Below are 15,984 nucleotides of genomic sequence, written 5' to 3'. Positions count from 1 at the left end.
TATGGAGTTCCCCCTCCTAGGATGGCCTGCTGACTCATTTCTTGGAGGCACACTCCCCCCAGCCCTGATGCCAGTCCCGCCTTTTCCAGTAGTACATTATTTTGAAGCTAGTGTGCTGCCACCTAGCAGGACGCCTATGTCAACACTGATGCTTTCTGAGTCGTCTCTTATCACTCCACAAGGGAGGCCATCGACCAACGCTTCCTTTAGAGATGTCGTGACGTCACTCCTAGCATCTTCTCAGCCTATGACGTCAGCTGGGATGGTGTCACTTTCTCCTGTCGTTGTGATGTCATTCCATTTTGGCGACTTCATCACTTGTTCTCGCTGAACCGTCAGAGACGTCATTTCAAACTGTGTTTGAATGACTGGACTCTGTTTTTCGAGAGAAATATGCTACTCTCTTTAGGAAGAAGAGTCGTAAATGGAGTGGTTGTTCCCCTCCACCATCTAGCAAGAAATGCCGTAAAGGGGGGAGTTTTATTACATCTCCTGCTTCTTCATCTCCTTCTCCCCTTTGCCTTTGAGTCAGACGTTGGAGAATTAAGGACTTTGTGGCTTCATCTGCGAGCAAAAGGAGTGCATCTCCGTCTTCTCAACACAGCGTTTTTCTCCCTTACATGTACATGTTTGTGAGGTTGGAAGTGAGGTATGAGAAGGGAAGGCATTAACAACTTCACTACACGGCCGTGTCTCTCATGTACGTGTGAGTAATGTATCATCGACTTTGCTTCATGGCTGTGTCTTCCCTTATGTGTATGTGTTCACGATCATGGGGATGTGATATGTAAGAGGGATTCTTCACCATCTTCCTTCCACGGCTGGGCCACTCTTACCCATACGTGTTCATGACAATGGGAGTGTTAAGAGTACTTCTCTGTCATCCTTATGCACTTGTGACTATTCCTTACACGTACATGGTCGTGATATCAGTGGTGCTAGTCCCTTATCCCTTGTTCCTGTTCCAGTCCATCAGAAGGATTATAAGGCGCCGATTTAGAAGTCAAAGGTATCTGCTGTGAAGGTGTTTCTTGCTCCTTCTAAGGATTCTTGTCTCTGTGAGGTTGCTGTTGACGGTTGAGAGAGTGAAGCATCCTTAGTCCATGGAAGTGTTTCTCACTCTCCTACTAGTGATTAGAACCTTAGGAGTCAGTCTCCTTCAGGCAGTTCTGTTCGATGTAGTTCCTTGTCTCGAGACCATGGTCGGTTGTCGTCTCACGGACTTGAACTTGACTCGTCGCACGCCCATGTAAGTGATTCGTCCCACAAACGTGTACATGGTTCATCCCAAAGACAGGTGCGTTATTCATATTGTGAACGTGTATGTGGTTCGTCACATGAACGTATATGTGGCTCGTCGCATGAACGGGTACGTGGTTCGAGTTGGGACCATGTACGAGTTTTGTTGCATGGCAGTGTTCGGGAACCCTCGGTTTTGGGATCATCAGTGTTTAGGGGCTCCACTCAAACCAATAAAGAATATGATGCTAGGCTACCTAGGCAAGATTCTCCAGTGCTGTTACAGAAGGATGGGAATCCTGCCAAGCCTTGTCAAGCCTGGTGGGAAGGTTATGGATTAGCAACTACACCTGTTCACAGATTTTTCTGTGGAACGTATATCCACATTGTTCATGGAAAATTCGCCAATTTGCAGAATTTTTCGTGATAAAACTATTAAAATATGGAGGTATAAGCATTTATAGAGGGGGTTTTTGGTGTTTGAACTTTGAAAATAGACAGTTACAGGCAGAGCCCGGTTATTGGCAGGGGTTCCATTCTTGGTAAGGTGCTGATAAGCGAAAACCGCCAGTAACCGAAACTACGCAATTTACAATGCTTATGGTGCCAAGTTTCAATTAATGGCAGCGATAACCGGTTAATGGCACCTCTGTTAGGTATGTTATTGCACCAATAACCAAAACTTGGCTTCATAAATCACTGATTTTATGGCACTAGACAAGCGCCCTAAAACCAAATTGCCATTATCTGAGTCCTCCGATAACTGGGGACTGCCTGTATAATCATTTTTAGAGGAGTGGTAAGTATTCACAAGTTTTAGCTATTGGGGGTTGTGGACCCTTACACCCCACAAATCCTGATACTCATCCTGTCGTACTAAATTACCCACATATTTTAGATATGCTCTGTACAGTAGAACTATGCTAATATATGTAATGCAGTAAATATAATTTCCAAATCATCTTACAGCACAGCAAATTATCATTAAAATTTATGCACATTATGCACAGTATGGTAGATGATGTGCAAAGTTACATTAGGCAAAAGAAAATGTGCATGTGTGAATTCCAGGGGATGCTTAACCTCCACAGCCTAGCCTAAAATATATATTAAATACATGCACAGAGAGGGCTAAATTTAAAGATGGCCAATTTAAAAAAAAAAAATTATGGAAAGAGGAAGGTATGTATTCATATGCACATGGTATGAGAAAAAAATTCTGAAAATAATTTCTGTACCTTCCACAGGAAGTTGAAAGTAAAAAACATGGTAATTTTACCAAGTTATAAATGGTTTTTATAATAATTTTTTAAATTCTTAGTACGTATATGTTTATTGTAAAATATAAACGACATCTTTGGATGAGAATGGTTGAAAATATTCCCCTAAGGCAAACTGATCATTCTCTCCTGTACCAGTGAGCTATTATAATTGCTTTAGGGGTTGCCATGATTCATTTAATGCCCATAGAAGTACTTATTGTGAATACTTTTCCCCACAAAATTTTGTACAAACTGTATGGCGCATAATATTGATTGTCAAAGATGATAACTGGAATTTACCCTAAAGCTATAAGTAGTCATCATTTGATGATGCCCACTCACAAAGGGTTAAGAATAACAATTGTAGGCAGGTACGTAATGTTGTAAAATGGCTTTGAAATGATATTGGGGTGTTTTGGGATGATAGTTTCAGGTATATTTTTGTTTAAATTGTTAAGTTGGGCAATGAACTGTTAAATAAGCAGTTATAAGCATATTAGGGGTGTATACTTAAGAGTAGCAGTTGTAGGAGAGTAATATAATAAGAATTTAGGTGTTTTCGGATGATGATTTGGGTTGTATTGTTGTTGGAAATGTGAACCGTTTTGTTTAAGGAGAACAGGGTATGTAGCAGTTGTAAGCATTTTTAGGGGGATTTTGCATGTCTGCAGTGGGTTCTGGAACCTATCCCAGTGGAGGTCTGCTGTATTTTCAATGATGCTTTCAAGGCCCTTGCATATGTTGGAAGTTTAAATGTAGTAAAGAAAAACTACACCTGTAAAACAACAGTTTCTTAATAATTTTTTCTTATTTTGTCATTTCACATTACATACTGTATGTACGTATATGCTTTTAAACAAGACAGAATACACAGTGCAATACTTTACACAAAGTAAAAGCCAAACTTTGTAGTATGTATACTGTATATGAAATATATACAGAATTTAATATTGAAATTCTGTCCCTCTCTCTGAGGTGGGTTTTGTAGTCTTCCTCCTCCTCCAGGAGGTCATTAACCCTTAAACGCCGACCCAATATTTCTGAAAGTGTCTTCCGTATGCCGGCGGCGTTTGCGAGTGAGCGCCGAAGCAGAAAAAAAATTATTTTCAAAAAATCACAGCACGCCTAATTTTCAAGATTAAGAGTTTATTTTTTGCTCCTTATTTTGTCATTGCCTGAAGTTTAGTATGCAACCATCAGAAATGAAAAAAATATCATTATTATATATAAATATTGGAATGTATGACAGCGCAAAAAAAATTCATATATAATTGTATACAAATTGCGCTGTGAGCAAAACGGTTAAAGCTAATGAGTTAATTATTTTTTCGTTGTATTGTACACTAAATTGCTATGATTTTGGTATATAACAAATTGTAAAACGATCAAAGCAACACGAGAAAATATTATCACAATATGATGCATGAATTCGTAACTGCAGAGGACCTGTTAAAATAAAAGTTCTTGTTTTAAAAAAAGTTCTCCATAAATCGAAATATTGTGCTAGAGACCTCCTGTTTGTTGCAAAATGAAGGTAAATGATTGAATATTACTAGAATGTAAGAGGAGTCAAAGTTAACCGAAGGTTGATGTTTTGGCACATCGTTATTTATATGAAAATATTTCAAAAAACTGATAAAAGCTACAACCATGGGTTGTTTTTGGTTGTATTCTACATGAAATTGCGCGCATTTTATATATAAAAACTTTATGTAAAGGCTAATATAAAACGGTGCAAACATTATGACAATCTGACAACAAAATTTCTTATTTTTTTCGGCAGTTACCGTGCGGGCGTAGGAAGAAGTTTTTTTAAAAATTCATCATAAATCAAAATATTGTGCTAAGAGACTTCCAATTTGTTGCAAAATGAAGGTAAATGATTGAATATTACTAGAATATAAGAGTTTTAGCTTACAATTGCGGTTTTTGACCATTTCAGTCGAGTCAAAGTTGACCGGAGGTTGAAATTTTGGCACTTAATCGTTATTTATATGAAAATATTTCAAAAACTGATAAAAGCTACAACCATGGGTAGTTTTTGTTGTATTCTACATGAAATTACAACACACCTTTTCATATAAAAAACTTTATGTAACATCTAATATAGAACGGTGCAAACATTACGACAATCGGACAAAAAAATTTCTGATTTTTTTCGGAAGAGACCACGACGGACGTAAGGAAAGAGTTTTTTTCAAAAATTCACCATAAATCGAAATATTGTGCTAGAGACTTCCAATTTGTTGCAAAATAAAGGTAAATGATTGAATATTACTAGATTATAAGAGTTTTAGCTTACAATTGTGTTTTTTGAATATTTCGGTCGAGTCAAAGTTGACCAATGGTTGATATTTTGGCACTTACATTATTTATATGAAAATATTTCAAAACTGATAAAAGCTACAACCATGGGTTGTTTATTGACAAAATCTGCAGATGACATCTTGTCAATACAGAGATTAAGTCCTTTAGGGGACAAAGGCCTCATTTTCCTATCTTTCCCACAATTTAGATAGTCTTCTTGCTTCACTCTTTAGGATCTTTTATATGGAGCGTAGTTGCTGCTGTTTTCTCAACTCGGGTTACGCCAAGACTGGACCATTGTTTAGCCATAACAACTGATTTTTTAAATGTACCACGGTGGTTTTCTATGAACATCTGTGTGGTGGAGTGGTAGCGGGGAGTGTTTGTGAGGCGTCTCAAAATGTCATTGTGCACAACAGTGATGCATCTCATGGTCTCTCGGTATAGTTCGTCCAGAGAGAACACCCATAGATACTGTAGCAGTATCAGCGGAGAGCAGCAGTTTCACGTCTCGGTGACAGAAGGTAAACCTCCTTTCAATCATGTTGGTCATCGGTGATAATGTGACCCAAATACGGAAATTCGTGCACAAATTCCAGACAATGGTTTTCGAGGAAAATTTGTGGTTCTGCAATATGCTTAAGCGAACTCGGGAGCAGCGACATGCACTGGGTCTTGGTTTCGTTTGTAGATTATTTCAAATTCCTCTGCATATTGATAGCAAGTGTCGATGAGTCATTGGAGACCTTGCACTGATGGGGAAATCAGAACCATATTGGCGGCGTAACAGAGGTTGTTTATAGTTGTTTCATTGACGGTGCATCTGATTGGGAGTGAGTTCAGTTTGACATTCAAGGCATATGTGTACGTATTAAACAGGTATGGAGAAAGAATGCCCCCTTGCCGAAGCCCGTTTAGGGAGCCAAAGGTGTACGATAATACGTTACCCCATTTGACACAGAATTGCTGTGTGGAGAACCAATAATGTAAAATGTAGATGCAGGTGTCGGTTGAGAGGTTTGCTTTAAACCCGAACTGGTTGTCAGTGGTGTGTAAAAAGGGGAGAAGTCTCACTAGAAAAACTGACTCAAGTATCTTCGATGCGATCGTTGTGATTGCATTCGGCCGGTAGTTGCCAGGGTCGGCTGCATCCTTTATCTTGTTTTTGATTAATGGTATCAAGTGAACTAAGAGTAGGGAGTCTGGAAGAAACCGGTGAATTAGAAGGGGAATCTTAATCATTTATGCAATTCAGGATATTGTTGAAGTGATCGCCCCACATACTTGCAATAGCTTCGTCTCCGACTGCTTCCCCTACTCTTTGTGATAGCTTTTTAGTTTTGGGATTTAAGGACTGGATATCTTTCCAAAGACGAGGATAATCACCAGATTCTAAGTTTCTAGACATTGCATCGACTCTTAGTTGTTTTTCATTTATCCTGCAGTGTGTAAGAGCAAGTTTGAACTGCACTCTCGCCTCTCTCATTAGTAATGCAGTGTGCCCTTCCCTTGGGCTACCATTTTGCCTCCACAGTAAAAACATTTCTCGTGAGTATGTGTACAGATCTTTAACCAAGTCATTCCATCCAGGTATATTACGAGAATTACCTTGACGAAATCTATAGGCAGTCCTGCCCGAAGCAAGCATAAGCGGAGATTATGTTCGAATAGAATTCATTCAGATCCCTCCTGTGGTGGTCATTTCTACAATTTGTGTTGGTACAAAGTAAGGCATCTGCCGGTTGAACTATTGACCGCAACATGGTTTCCGTGGTCGCCCTAAAGTATCTGGTTTTCTGTTGGTTTTTAAAATCCCAGTTTCTGCTGGTGGGCGATCAGTTTGGGGGTTCATGGTAGGGAGGGATGGGGTACTGAATGACACCTGTAATGGGATGTGATCGTAGCCCGTTGCAAGATCATAGCAAATATTGCAGGTCATAATAGAGTCATGAAGTTGTAGAGATGTGGTGCAGTGGTCCAGCCAGGAGGTTGTAATAGTGTCCGCTCTATTATGTACATATGAGTAGGAGGAGGGAAGGAGGAGCATTACATCGCTAATTTGGAGAGCATGATTTTGACAGAAGCGAGTAAGTTCATTATAAAATTGTTTTGTGGGGGTGAGAATTAAGGTCCCCGATTATGCAAATATGATCAGCAGGAGAATCATGAATAATACTATGTAACTCCCCTAGGATCATGCAGTAATGATCAAAATTATTGTCATTTTCCCATGGCATATAAACATTAATGATTAGGATTTTAGAGTTCCCTACTGTCACTTGAAGCCCCAGCAATCTGTCACTCCTGTAGGTCATCACCTTTATCATATTGTCTAATGATTTGTGCCACAGGAAAGAAAGGCCCCCTTTCAGGCGACCGGCTATGAGTTGATCTGTAACTTGCATCGATGAAGTTGAGAAGGTTCAAACCCACACACACACTACAAGTATTCATTCCCTCAAAGTCATCCATATTACATGCCTTATCACCCGTTTGTATTCTCAACACTAACCCCTCTATCATGCAGTCCTCGCTTTTCCCTTTCATTTCCTTTCTTTACTTTCTTCCGCTTTCTTCACCTTCTTCCGCTTTCTTCCATACTCATCCAACACTAACTGCCGATCCCCCAAATCTATTTGCTCACTGATGCTCAGCTCATATTTATTCACTTTCAACCACTCACTCATTGCATTCTCCTGAACATACTGCCACACACTAGAGGACCCACTTAACTAAATCCCCTTACACCTAGTTTCACAAATTCCCAGCCTGACTCATCCTCTTTCGCCTACACACACTCGCTACACTACCTTCCATTCCATATTCAGCACACTTCGCATGCTGTTCTTTACACATCCTAGCATAATGCCCATTCTTTCCACAGTTGTCGTAAACCATGTGTATATGGGTATCCCGACATCCACTAGCTATATGCCCTGTTTGCCCACACCTATAACATTTTAATGTCCCTATCTCTCTGACACAGACACTAACTAAATGACCCGTTTGCCCACACCCGAAGCATGCTCCTAATGCCCACCAACCGTCATTCTTCTTGTGTCCTGGCTTACCACATCTATAATACTGCTGCTCTCATTCACGACTAACCGATCCTACTCTTCCAACACTTGCACTCCGATCTCTCTCATGTTTAGCTACACTTACGTTACTCTCACACTCCTATCAACCACTCGCTCTGCCATTTGCTTCAGCCCTTCCAAAATTGCCTCTCTATAACTTAAATTCAGGCACACCCATTTACTTTGGCCTAAACGCTAACACTTCTACTCTCTTATATACACCTATCTAGCTCATAATCTTCCTCCATCTCTAGAATATCATACCAAGTCAACCTCTTGCGTCTTTATGCTTCAAATTTATGAATTCATACACATTCCCAAGCACAGTCCCTCGCTAACTCCTTACACTCATTTATTCCCTCTTCTCCGAACTTTCTCCTAGCTAACATTTCTAACCTGCACACATACATTGACAATATTCATTTTTGCCTCTTCAAAATCATGCTTTCTCCTATATCTAACGCTGCTCTTTATCCTCTTTGTCTGTTCCACAATCCTGGCTTTCACACTCACATGGCACATTCCCTACACTTATCATTACCCCATACATACTCAACAAAAATCCTGTCAAAAAGCTACCTAACTCTCTTGTTATCTTCATACTTAGCCACAAATACTTCTCATACTCTAAAAAAGTCCCCTACGTCCCTACTACCATAGTCCTCATACTTCTCACATCGCAGTACCTCTCTCATATACACTGCCTTTCGCACTTCCTGCTCACTTTCGGTACTTCCATTCTGACCTTTCTTACCCTCTTCTGAATATAACGAATCTACTATCATACTCTCATCCATAATTTCAGTCATACCTTTCTTAGCCTTCTTCTTCCTACCTATTAATTCCTACTTACCACTATCTAAATCACTCTCATCCTGTACCTTCATTCATTCTCTTCTTATCTTGCCCACCATCCTTACTAATCTTCTTCCCTTTAGCCCTTCTTTACTCTCAACTCCCTTCTTACCCTTCTGCTCTTATCTATCCCTATTCTGTACCTTCTCTTTCTTCTCCTCATTTACCACAACCATACCACTTTCCTCACTCGCACTTTCATCCACTTGTTCTTTCACTTTCTTAATCACTCCTGGCCCATCACAAGACCCAGGAAGCCCACCTCTGACAGCTCCCTCCAATAAGTCCCTTCATCATCTCTTGCACAGCATTCATCATCAATCCCAACTTCTCATCCGTCTTCTCAACCATTCGCTGTTCGGCCTCTTACACTTCCTCTTTCATTCCCTCTTCTGCACTCATCATTCCTCTCAACTCTTCCAACTCTCTCTTTTGCTTCTCACACTCAATCTTCAACCTCTCATTCTCCACTTCCACTTCCTTCTTAGCTTCCGTCGCCAACTGAAGTTCCTCTCTAAGCCTCCTAACCTCATCCAACCCTTCCATCCTTACCTCTTCAGCAGTCATACCATCCTTGCTGTCCCAGCCATCCTGTTACAGCCACACCAGCGGTCCCTGTTTGGGCGCCAAAATGATGTGGTGGGATCACAAGCAAAGCAAAGCAAGCAATAAGATCTCCCTACATTTACTTTATCGAACACGGCTGACAAATAGTTCCCCCAGCCACATTTTCCCCTTTGCGTTACTAATTACTTGGACAATTAGCTTACCGAGACACAGAACACACAAAACACAAACACATGTACTCACCTTAGACACAAGACACTCGGGGCAAGACGCTGTGTCGTCCGCTGGATACCACTATCGAGACATAACAACCGCTGTATTCAACACACAAAGACAGACAAGCACCAAAACCATACAAGAACTCAAAAAAACAACACAACAACTCACTGCGCAAACAACACCAACATCAAAGACAACTCGACTAATCAATGCAGAAAAAATCCCCAACACTGTCTCCAACAAACAACTTACAAACATCAAAACAAAATCAAATACAACAGACACTCTTTACCTCAACAACAACAACAGACACACACACAACAATTATACAATACTGAAATCAACAACTGACAATCAGTAGACTGCCTTAGCTCTGTCCCTCTGTCTCATCACAGACTGACTCACTGACCACTACTACCGCACCAGCATACAACCCAAAACGATCGTCCAACAGGCAAACCATCGCTAACTATCCATCCACCACTTCCGCTCTTTCTCTCTCTCTCTTTCTCTCTTGATAGCTCGCTCGCTCACGCTCTTCAGAAAAACACATACGCCCTTACACACTACCATACAGCAACACCAAACATGAACACGACACATCAAACACTTATACTCTCAATTATTCCTGACAACTACAAACAACCCAACGACGCTCTCTCTCTCTCTCTCTCTCTCTCTCTCTCTCTCTCTCGCTCTCTCTCTCTCTCTATCACACACACACACACACACACACAACCCTTGAAGATGTTGTCAAATATAACTTCCATATTACTTCTCCTTATCAGTAGCTGGGCATGAGTGATCAACAGTAAAGCCTTGGAAGTTTGTCAGACTTTCTTCCTTCAGGGTATGATTCATGCTCCAAGGTCTACAAGATGATGTCCTTCCAAGCTTCTGTGATGCTGTAGATGTTGCAGATAGCATAGATGCAGATAATATAGGTAATATTATAGTAGTAAATCTAACTTAATTTTATTCTGTACTGTAGTGTAATATATACTGCACCCAACTATGTCTTTTTCATACATTTTGATATTGATACAGTGTATCAATACTATACAGTGCAATCTATGCTATTTACAAGCATACATAGTGTACTGAGTTGTGACAAACTAGGAAGAAAAGGTTGTAAAATTGCTGTTTTGCTTCCATCATAGTTTTTTTTTTTTTTTTTTTTTTTTTTTTTTTTTTTTTTTTTTTTTTCTTCTTCTCAGTGGTATCCACAAGCTTTTGTTATTTGCAAGGACCTTGGCTGTATTAATGCAAAAACTTAGGTAATACTGTTTAATAGAAAATATTGTATACGTAAGCCCATTATACAGTGGAACCTCGACATACAAAAGTCCCTACTTAAGAAAAATCCAAGTTACAAAGCAAAGACGAAGATTTTTTTGCTTCTGTGTACGAAAATAATTCAGGTTACGAAAGGGTATGCTGTAAAGTCCGAGATTCGCCCAGACCGCCGAGAACAATTTTAAAACTTGCGCGCCGCTAACTCAGTAGACTCGCCACCGTCCTTCCGCTCTCCCATTGGTTCCTGATGCTAGTCACCGACGTAAGATCCTGCTCTCCTATTGGTCAGCATCTATTCCCATCATGCCTCTACGTAAAGGTGTCCATTGGCCACTTTGTCGCATCAGAGTTTTCTTATGCACACGGAATTCATTCGTTCACATATACGTACGTATTTCGTTAGTTAATGTAAATTCATGTCAGTGATTTCGCTTTCTACATACTTGTACATATACTTTATCATGTTGTGTGTGAACTTAATTAACTTAATTAGCCATGGGTCCCAAGAATGTTGCTGAAGTTCACAGAAAGAAGAGGATGCTTTCTTTGGAGACTAAGATGGAGATAATTAAGAAGTATGAAGCTGGCATGCGGTTGAGTGTGATCACTAAGGAATGCAGCCGAAATCCATTGACGATAGGCACCATCCTTAAGCATTATGAAATGGAGAGGCTGCTTCTTGTATGGATTAAAGACAAAGAAATCGCTGGCGATACGATAACCGAGACGGCAATCTGCCTCAAGGCCAGTGCTATTTTCGGTGATCTGATTGCCCAGGCCGAAGACGACAGAGGAGAAGGGACATCGACGACAACCCCAGACTTCAAGGCTTCTCAGGGGTGGTTTGATAAATTCCGTAACAGACTGGCATCCATTCGGTGGTGCAGCGTGGGGAGGCTGCCAGCTCAGACACGAAAGCGGCCGAAGCCTTTATTAAGACGTTCGACACGATGACGATCAAGGAAGGCTACAGTTCTCAGCAAGTCTTCAACTGTGATGAGACTGGCCTTTTTTGGAAAAAAATGCCTCGTCAGACGTACATCACGCAGGAAGAGAAGAAGCTACCCGGGCATACGCCTATGAAAGACAGGCTTACGCTTGCACTTTGTTCCAACGCCAGTGGGGATTGTAAGGTCAAGCCCCTACTTGTGTATCATTCCGAGACTCCTCGAAACTTCAAGGCCCACAAAGTGCTTAAGGAGAAGCTTCCAGTGATGTGGAGGGTTAATGCAAAAGCCTGGGTAACGAGACTTTTGTTCATCGAGTGGGTAAATCTGTGTTTCGGCCCAACAGTGAAGAAATTCTTGGAAGAGAAGTGCCTCCCTCTTAAATGTCTGCTGTTGTTGGACAATGCCCCTGCTCACCCTCCTGGCCTCGAGGAAGATATCCTAGTGGAGTATTCTTTTATCAAGGTTCTTTATTTTCAGCTTAACACCACCCCTCTCCTCCAGCCCATGGACCAGCAAGTGATATCGAACTTCAAGAAGCTATATACGAAACATCTTTTCAAGAGATGTTTCAACATCACCGATACCACAAGCCTCACTTTGCGTGAATTTTGGAAGGAGCATTTTGATGTTGTGATATGCATCTGACTCATCGTTCAAGCTTGGCAGGAGGTTTCAGGGCGAACCTTGAATTCTTTGTGGAGGAAACTCTGGCCTGATGCCGTATCCGCCCGAGACTTCGAGGGATTCAACGTGGGCAAAGCTGATGCAGATTCAGAAACTGTTGACGATCGCAACCAGATCTCGACGAGATCGTTGCACTTAGCAAGTCCATGGGGCTGGTCGTTGTCGAGAACGACATCAATGACCTTCTCGAGGAGCAACAAGAGGAGCTTACGATGGATGACCTGAAGGAGTTGGAGGCCAAGCAACATAACATCGTTCAAGAAGAGTTCTCAAGCAGTGGCAAGGAGGAGGACGACGACCCTATGACAACGGCAGAAATTAAGGATGCTCTAGCTGCTTTTCATAAAGTGCAATCATTTGTAGAAAAGAGACACCCTGAAAAGGCATACACAGGTCGTATGCTCACACAGTTCGATGACGTTTGCCTGAGTTGTTTCAGGAACATTGTGAAAAGCAAGCATAGGCAATCTTCCTTGGATAGTTATTTTTTAAAGAGGCCTTTAGTAGTAGTAGTAAGCAAACAGGAAGATCCAAGTGATACAAAAAAAACAGAAAGTTGAAAGTGGTGAGGAAATTGAAATTTTGTATAAAAAAAAAATGTTAAGTTAAAAAAGTAAGAAAAAAACGTGAAAATCAAAAAAAGACAAAAAAAAAGGAAATTTAATTTCAAGTTTTTTGTAAAGTTAGGTGTTAATGTTTTCTGCCGTTTGTTAATGTTTCGTAAAGTTTAGTGTTAATGTTTTCTGCCATTTTTTAATGTGCTTTGTAAAGTTAAGTGTTCATGTTTTATGCCATTTGTCCTTCTCCTCTGTCGCCACTTTCGGACATCGCCTCACTCGAAAGGTAAGGTTCCACATTTTACTACATATTTACGCACAAGTACGTACAGTATTTCTTGTACCACGTACACTAATACACTTTATTTACAGGTATAGTATAGGTTATTTTAGGTATTGAATGGTCCAAATTGTTGTATTTCATTGTTTATTGGTCATTATAAAATTTACTGTGGTGGTTTTGTAGGGCTTGGAACGAATTAGGCAATTTACATGTAAAACGTGGTTCGAGATACTAGAAAATCAGGTTACAAAGGCAGCTTCGGAACAGATTAATTTTGTATCCTGAGGACTACTGTACCTTTAGACCAAGAAGTTAGGTCTGCTGATTTTTTTATCCAGTTGAGTATCATATTTTAGATTTTAATAGTTTTTTACTAAGTAAGGTAACTTTCAATATAAACTGTAGTTATTTTTTCATATCATGTAATATGAGCCTTTGTGGTTCTTAATATATTGGAACTTTCTGAAAACTGGATGAACTTTCATAAGATTGAATTAAAAAATTTTAAATGAACCTTACCTCTCTATTACAAGTATAGTATAGCTTTTACTTCTGCACTAGCAGTAGTTCAACAGATTGAACAAACAAACAGACAAAAAAAGAGAGTGAGAGAACACTCGGTTTTGTATGAATATCTGTCTTCTATCCAACTACTCCTTCATCCCCCACCAGGGGACTGATAGGTACAAACGCTCATAGCTGTTAAGTCTACTGTCGCTGGTTTCGCCAGGAGTTTGACAGATGCACTTGGTTTTCTGTTGGCTTGTTCTTTTATTTTTTTAATATTCACTCAGTAAGAACTTGTAAGGCAAGAGTTGCCTATTGGGCACCATTCCAGTTCTATTGACCCTTAGGATATGGTTTTGCTCAGGGAAAGTTCGGAAAGGTCATGATTGGATAGCTATTTGAATCTTAGTTGAACGAAAGGAGGTATCAAAGGCTAGAAATAAGAACACCAAGATATTACACATATCAAACAAATAAAAGATCAAGATGGTGTAGTACTTGTAAAGGAGGAAGTCATTGTGAAGAGATGGAAAGAATATTTGGAACAGTTGTTAAATGAAAAAAATAATAGACTATTAAGAGAGGATGGGCAAGTGAACATTGGCATGGTAATGAGGTTTTCTAGGCAAGAGGTACTAAGTGCACTGAAGAAGATGAAGAATGGGAAGGCAACCGGACCAGACATGATTCCTGTGGTGGCATGGAAAGCATTAGGAGATGAAGGTGTGGATATACTGTACAATCTTATGATAAAGATCCTTGAACAGGAAAAGATACCAAATGAGTGGCTTGGGAGTATATTGATCCCAGTTTTTAAAGGGAAAGGTGATATCCAAGAGTGTGGTAATTATAGGGGTATTAAATTGATGTCCCACACTTTGAAGATACTGGAAAGGATGATAGATACTAGACTGAGAGAAGTACAACTAGGTAAAGAGCAGATGGGATTTATGAAGGGAAGGGGAACAACAGATGATATATTTTGTCTGAGGCAACTAATGGAGAAATTCGGGGAAAAGCAAAGGGATTCATTGACCTTGAAAAGGCTTATGACCGAGTCCTGAGACAAGAGGTATGGAGAAGTCTGAGGGAGAAGATGGTGACAGAGAAGTATGTGCAATTGCTACAAGATATGTACCTGAATGTATTTACCAGAGTGAGGAGCAGTGCTGGGGAAACAGAGGGTTTTGAGGTGACAGTAGGATAACACCAGGGGTCGGGTCTTGGCCCATTTATCTTTAACAGTGATGGACACTGTAAGAGAAAGTAAGGGAGGCAGTACCATTGAACATATTGTATGCGGATGATATTGTTTATGTATTTGGGATCCTTTGTTAACGCTGGAGGAAGTATGGAAGAAGAAGTAAAACATTGGGTACCGGCAGACTGGAACAAGTGGAGAGCGGCCTCTGGAGTTGACAAAAGAGTACCGCTGAAGTTAAAAGGAAAATTTCACAAGACGGTGGTAAGAACAGCAATGCTGTATGGTACAGAAACAGCAAGCATGAGAAAAACAGAGGAGAAGAAGATGGATATGGCAGAAGTGAGAATGCTTAGGTCTGGGGTGATGAGAGGATAGGATCAGAAATGACTACACAAGGGGGTCAACTAAGTTGGTGGAAGTATCAAAGAAAGTGCAGGAGGGGAGGCTGAGATGGTATGGACACCTGTTTGGGAGAGATGAGGACCACGCTGGGAGACATACTATGGGGATGGAGGTTCAAGGAAGAAGAAGAGGGAGACCAAGAAAGAGGTGGAAAGAACTGTGTGAGAGGAGACTTACATGAGAAGGGAATTGATGAGGCAGAAGCGCAGGATAGAAATAGATGGAAATGGCTCATCTGAAACAGCAACCCCATATAAGAATTGGAACCAGCTGGGAAGAAGAAGGAGCAAGTCAACATGACTGGTTCCTTTTTCTAAAAACTTCCTCATGATCTCTATTTCTTTTTCTTATCCCTCCTCGAGTGCATTAAAATAGCCAAATAAAATACAGAGGCTACTGCACCGACAAGCATCCTACCAACAACTGAGGTCTGGACAGGAAACATTGTTTGCAAACTTTGCATACAAACAATGTTTCCTAGTGTGGACAGGCCTTGAGCCTTTAAAGGGTTGCCAAGGTTTCCACTTTCCCCACCTCCTTTTTCAAATGTGGGAATCAGCTATACAATAGAG

The 15,984-nt window shown here is 40.5% G+C and overlaps 1 protein-coding gene across 4 annotated transcripts in view; it reads left to right on the top strand.

The window, feature by feature from the left end:
- The window catches only part of LOC135222607 (tyrosyl-DNA phosphodiesterase 2-like), a 167,068-nt gene that overhangs the window by 148,828 nt on the left and 2,256 nt on the right, over positions 1 to 15,984 (top strand). For 2 of the 4 annotated variants that reach the window (XR_010316298.1, XR_010316297.1), the window contains exon 9: positions 10,379 to 10,473. The exons of 1 other annotated variant lie outside the window; for it this stretch is intronic. Coding sequence is in view for 1 of the 3 variants with exons in the window: in XM_064260701.1 (XP_064116771.1) it covers positions 10,318 to 10,320 (3 nt within the window). In the remaining 2 variants the exon portion in view is untranslated. Of the gene's footprint in view, positions 1 to 10,317; positions 10,339 to 10,378; positions 10,474 to 15,984 lie in introns of those variants that run through there. One more of the 4 variants, XM_064260701.1, reaches the window with a different exon arrangement.

The sequence above is a fragment of the Macrobrachium nipponense genome, chromosome 8, assembly GCF_015104395.2.
Source record: "Macrobrachium nipponense isolate FS-2020 chromosome 8, ASM1510439v2, whole genome shotgun sequence".
Classification (NCBI taxonomy): domain Eukaryota; kingdom Metazoa; phylum Arthropoda; class Malacostraca; order Decapoda; family Palaemonidae; genus Macrobrachium; species Macrobrachium nipponense.
The sequence above is the reverse complement of the archived record's forward strand: the minus strand, read 5'-3'. Positions and strand labels throughout refer to the sequence as shown.